Source organism: Perognathus longimembris, chromosome 13 (genome assembly GCF_023159225.1).
Source record: "Perognathus longimembris pacificus isolate PPM17 chromosome 13, ASM2315922v1, whole genome shotgun sequence".
Classification (NCBI taxonomy): Eukaryota; Metazoa; Chordata; class Mammalia; order Rodentia; family Heteromyidae; genus Perognathus; species Perognathus longimembris.
In genome coordinates, this window is record NC_063173.1 from 52667985 (window position 1) to 52673253 (window position 5269).

Genomic DNA, 5269 nt, shown 5'->3' on the forward strand with positions numbered 1-5269 from the left:
AGAGGTGTGGCTCAAGTGGCAGAGCACCTGCCTAGCCAACCATATGGTCCTGAGTTCAAACTCAGTACTGCCCAAAAGGAAAAAAAAGTCTCATTTGTTTGATGTGCAGAGTGAAGAGAGGAGGGCCGGTTGAGACGGGAAATGTTGGCAAAGGTGAGGCTGATGTGAGTTTTAGACAGAATGTGAAATTCATGAGATTAGGCCAGGTCTAGAATATAACAGCTACAGCTGAAGCGATTGGAAGGTCAAGGTGTGTGGGGAGGGGAAGATCTTCTACACCGTGTCTGGATATGTCACCCTTCAGGGACCTCCACAAATCCAGTAAACTAGAAGCCCCTCATTTACCACTTCATGCAAATGAAATAATACTGTAGGTAATCTTGCTTCTTCTATTCATTCTTTCTTGTTGTTGTTTTGTGCTGGTACTGGGGCTTGAACTCAAGGTCTGGGCACTGTTCCTTAGCTTTTTTTGTGTGCTAGGCTGGTGCTCTACCATTTGAGTCACAGAACTACTTCTAGCTTTTTGCTGGTTAATTGGAGATAAAGAATCTCTTCTACTTTCCTTCCTTGGCTGGTCTGGAACGCTTATATCTCAGCCTCCAGAGCAGCTAGGATTCCACATGTGAACCACCAGAACCCAGCCACGTTGAGTTCTTAATTTCATACAAATTTCTCATGGCTAACAAAGACATGCAGAATTTATTTGCTAACACTTCTTTTTTCTTTTTGCTAAGAAACACATGAAAATTTCCTTGGTAATTAAGAAAATGACAATTAAAATCCCAAGATATGGTTTGCAACTACTAAATCAGCAAAAAAAAAAAAAGGAACATCAGATAATTGAAGTGGAGCTGGGTATATGGCCTAGTGGCAAGAGTGCTTGCCTTGTATACATGAGGCCCTGGGTTCGATTCCCCAGCACCACATATACAGAAAACGGCCAGAAGTGGCGCTGTGGCTCAAGTGGCAGAGTGCTAGCCTTGAGCAAAAAGAAGCCAGGGACAGTGCTCAGGCCCTGAGTCCAAGGCCCAGGACTGGCCAAAAAAACAAAAAAACAAAAAAAAACAAAAAAACAGATAATTGAAGTATTGGTAAGGTGTATACTGCAAACAGGTAGAACCACATCATAAACACTTAGCTTTCATATTCTTATCTGACTTTCATGTTTGCAAAATACCTTTATTTATTTATTTTGTAGTTTCTTGCTTCCTTGTTTGTGTATCTCTTCTTCTGTGATTCATTGCAGGTTTAAACTTAGATAAAAATCCCTGTTAGTAAATGCAAGTATGTCACGTATTATTTAATTTTGGAATTCAAGGTAACTATGACCTTCACCTTCAGCCAAATGTTGAATCATTTTCAGTTTGACTGTTTGTAGTGGAACCATTCAACTTGAGTGTATAACTCAAAAGACATTGAGCAGTAGGTCAGTCAGGCAAGGAATATTTTGAAATTTCTATTCAAGGAAAACAATCCATTTTTAGTTACAAAGAAATGAAAATTAACCAGAACTTGATTTTTGATTTATTCCATTTGTATTTTACTACCCTTTACAGTCTGCCAATGAAATGAAGTTATGTGTTTTTTAAACTTTATTTTTTTCCTATCTCTGAGCAAAAGAACTTTAGTTCCTGGTCTCCTTTACTTTATTTTTTCTTTTAATTTATTGTTATGGGAAAGGTGATATACAGAGGGGTTACAGTTACATAAGTCAGATAATGGGTAATGAGTACATTTCTGGTTTTCTTTTTTTGTTTTGCCAGTCCTACGGCTTGAACACTATCCCTGGCTTCTTTTTGCTGTGGTACTGAGGAATCAAACCCAGGGCTTTGTGCATGCTAGGCAAGCACTCTATCACTAAGCTACATTCCCAACCCCTACTTTTTTTTTTTTTAAACACTGTGTTTTTCTACTTTTTAAATTATGTTGTTGCATTTGTACTCTAGATCCTCTGGCCAGCTGTTTCATATGTTCTTTCCTAGTCATTTTTGTTTATTTTATTTTGGTTTGAACTTAGTGCCTTGTGCTTGTTTGTTTGGCAAGTTTTCTACCACTTGAGCCACTACTCCAGCCTGGCTTTTTGCTGATTGTTTTGAAGATGGAGCCTTGTAGACTTTTCTGTCTAGGCTGGCTTCAAACTACAACCTCCAGGTCTAGTGTCCTGAGTAGATAGAATTAGAGGCATGAGTTATGCCCAGCATTGCACAGTACTTTCTTTTTTCTTTTTCTTTTTTTTTGGCCATTCCTGGGCCTTGGACTCAGGGCCTGAGCACTGTCCCTGGCTTCTTTTTTGCTCAAGGCTAGCACTCTGCCACTTGAGCCACAGCGCCACTTCTGGCCATTTTCTGTATATGTGGTGCTGGGGAATTGAACGCAGGGCCTCAGGTATACGAGGCAAGCACTCTTGCCACTAGGCCATATCCCCAGCCCTTGCCAGTCCTTTAACCAGTCCAACTCTACTACTTGAGCCACAGCGCCACTTCTGGCTTTTTCTGTGTATGTGGTACTGAGGAATCGAACCCAGGGTTTCAGGCATGCTAGGCAAGCACTCTACCACTAGGCCAAACTCCTGGCCCTGCACAGTATTCTTATACATACTTTAAATGGTTGCCTTGTAATCTATTTAGGGGAAAAATCACTTGAACATATATTTGCAATTTTCTCTTTCATACATGAGATTGGGATCGACCTGTTGGTTTAGTGAGAGTTTCTCTAGAATTTTCTCAAAAGATCTGAAAAAAAAAAAAAAAAAAGGATTGGGTGGCACTGTGGCTCAAGTGGCAGAGCACTAGCCTGAGCACAGAGAGGCTCAGGGACAGAGCCCAGGCCCTGAGTTCAAGGCCTAGGACCGGCAAAACAAAACAAAACAACAACAAAACACCCTAACGCTACCAACTACCACCCCCCCAAACAACAACAACAACAACAAAAAAACAACCCTAGGGTTGGGAATGTGGCTTCGTGGTAGAGTGCTTGCCTAGCATGAAGCACTGGGTTTGATTCTTCAGTACCACATAAACAGAAAAAGCCAGAAGTGAGGCTGTGGCTCAAGTGAGCAAAAGAGGCTCAGGGACAGTGCCCTGACCCTGAGTTCAAGCCCCAGGACTAGCCAAAAAAAAAAAAAAAAAAAGAAAAAAAAGAAAAAGGGATTGGTTACAGTAAAAAACAAATCCCAAAACCCCAAAACTCAAGCTGTAGTACCTAGTTCAGATTATACTTTGCCTTATTTTGAGAGTGTTTTTCAACCCCATGTTCAATTTCCCCATTAAGTCTGTAAGCTGAACTTCTGCATTTCTGTGATTCTTGAAAACATTTTTGCTTACCATATCACATATATATTTAAAAATACTGAAGCCAAATATGTGTGTGTGTGTGTGTTGACTCATTTCCCTAAGCACAGTGTCTTACATAATGCTGCAGTGTCCAATCCCACCCCCCCCATAGCCCCCACCCCTCCTACGCACTTGAGAATGATGAGCCACACACAGGCTTTCTGCGAGAAAACAGATGTATGCGGGAAGGGTTCACTTGATCCGAGATTTTAATAAAACAACTCAACAAAACACAGTAAGATAAAGAATATCCGTATCCTGCTAATCCTTATTTTTGGAACAGGAAGACAGAATGGAGCCATTTTGCCCACTCCCACTCCATTAAACCACTATCTAACCAGAAATGATCACGGGGTTCAGAATTTTGGGATGAGATATCAAGAAAGATTTCACTTAGCTCGTGGTGTAATGAAAATATCGCTGGTTTTGGTGTAGACGCTCTGCTGTTGAATACACACTCTCTGAAGGAATTTCGGAAATTTGCCTGTCTTTTCTCAGTCATGGACCCTTCATTTGTCAGATGGCATCATCCCAACAATGGCTGTTCATGGTATCGTGGCAACTATTCAATATAATGGATAACAGAATGCTTTCTAAATTGGACTGTTCTGTACTAGGTATGATGTGTCCCATTCTCCTCTTACGTCTTCCATCTCCTTCCAAAACAGACTTGCTCTTGGTGAGATGGATTCACCGTGTGACTCATTAGACGCCATGATCTCCTGATTCCAACTAACAACCTTGCTAGGATCAACATGGAAAGCTGTGGAGGTGGCATTTCCTCTTCAGGGCATCCTTTACCTCTTTGTTGCGAAGGCTATAGATGAAGGGGTTGAGCATTGGAATGATTATGGTGTAGAAGACAGATACTATTTGGCCACTGGTATCCCCAGTGGACCCGTGGGGTTGAACGTAGGTGAAAACCACGGTGCCATAGAAAATGGCTATGGCCAGAAAGTGGGATGCACAGGTGGAGAGGGCCTTCTCGCGCCTGGCTGCTGAGCGCATCCTCCCGATGGCTACCAGGACCCAGCTGTAAGAGGTGAGGATGACTGAGGCAGGCACGAGGGTAACCAGAGCAGAGAAGACATAGAGGACCACTTCTGCTGTGTCTGTGTTGGCACAGGCCAGGCGGAGAAGGGGTGGGATGTCACAGAAGTAGTGTGTTACCTGGTTGGGTCCACAGAAAGGCAGGGCAAAGACATTCCCAGTCTGAATCACAGCGTTGGCTCCACCCAATGTGTAGGAAGCAGCCACTAGCTGGAGACAGGTCCCCTTGGTCATCACTGAACCATAGTGGAGGGGTCGGCAAATGGCCATGAAGCGATCATAGGCCATGGAGGCCAGCAGGAAGCTCTCAGCTGTCACATGCACCACGAAGAACGACAGCTGGACCACACAGCCCTTGAAAGAGATGGACTTGTCAGAAACCAGAAAGTTGATCAAGAGCTTGGGTGTGACCACGGAAGAGTAGCAGATATCAAGAAAGGAGAGGGCACTGAGGAAGAAGTACATGGGGCTATGGAGACGCGAGTCAGTAAGGATGAGGGCCATCATTCCCAGGTTGCCTGCCACTGTCACAGCATAGATGACCAGGAAAGCTCCAAACAGAAGGTCCTGCAGGTCTGGGTAACTGGAGAATCCCAGCAAGATGAACTTGGTGACTGCGGTGTAGTTGCCGCTGGTGAGGGCTAGCTGTCCAGGTGTCATCTGCAGAGAGGATAGTTAGCAATCATTAGCAGAGAGAGCCAGGGGAGGGGTGACATTGTGCACAAAGAAATGTACTCTGAGCAGAAGCTGGTGGCTCATGCCTGTAATCCTAGCTACCCAGGAAGCTGAGATCTGAGGATCATGGTTTGAAGCTAGCCTGGGCAGAAAAGTCCTGAGACTCTTATCTCCAATAAACTACTCAGAAAAAGCCAGAAATGGAGCCATAG

The 5269-nt window shown here is 43.6% G+C and overlaps 1 protein-coding gene across 1 annotated transcript; it reads right to left on the reverse strand.

Annotated features, from left to right (window-relative positions):
• Nucleotides 1-4082: 4082 nt before the first annotated feature.
• LOC125362576 (olfactory receptor 1052-like) lies at nt 4083-5042 on the reverse strand. The gene has a single exon (XM_048361397.1). It carries the CDS (start codon nt 5040-5042, stop codon nt 4083-4085), a length of 960 nt encoding a protein of 319 aa, XP_048217354.1.
• Nucleotides 5043-5269: the final 227 nt, after the last annotated feature.

Excerpts from the sequence above, each read along its gene's own strand:
- LOC125362576 (XM_048361397.1), bottom strand. The coding sequence starts at position 5,042 with ATGACACCTGGACAGCTAGCCCTCACCAGCGGCAACTACACCGCAGTC.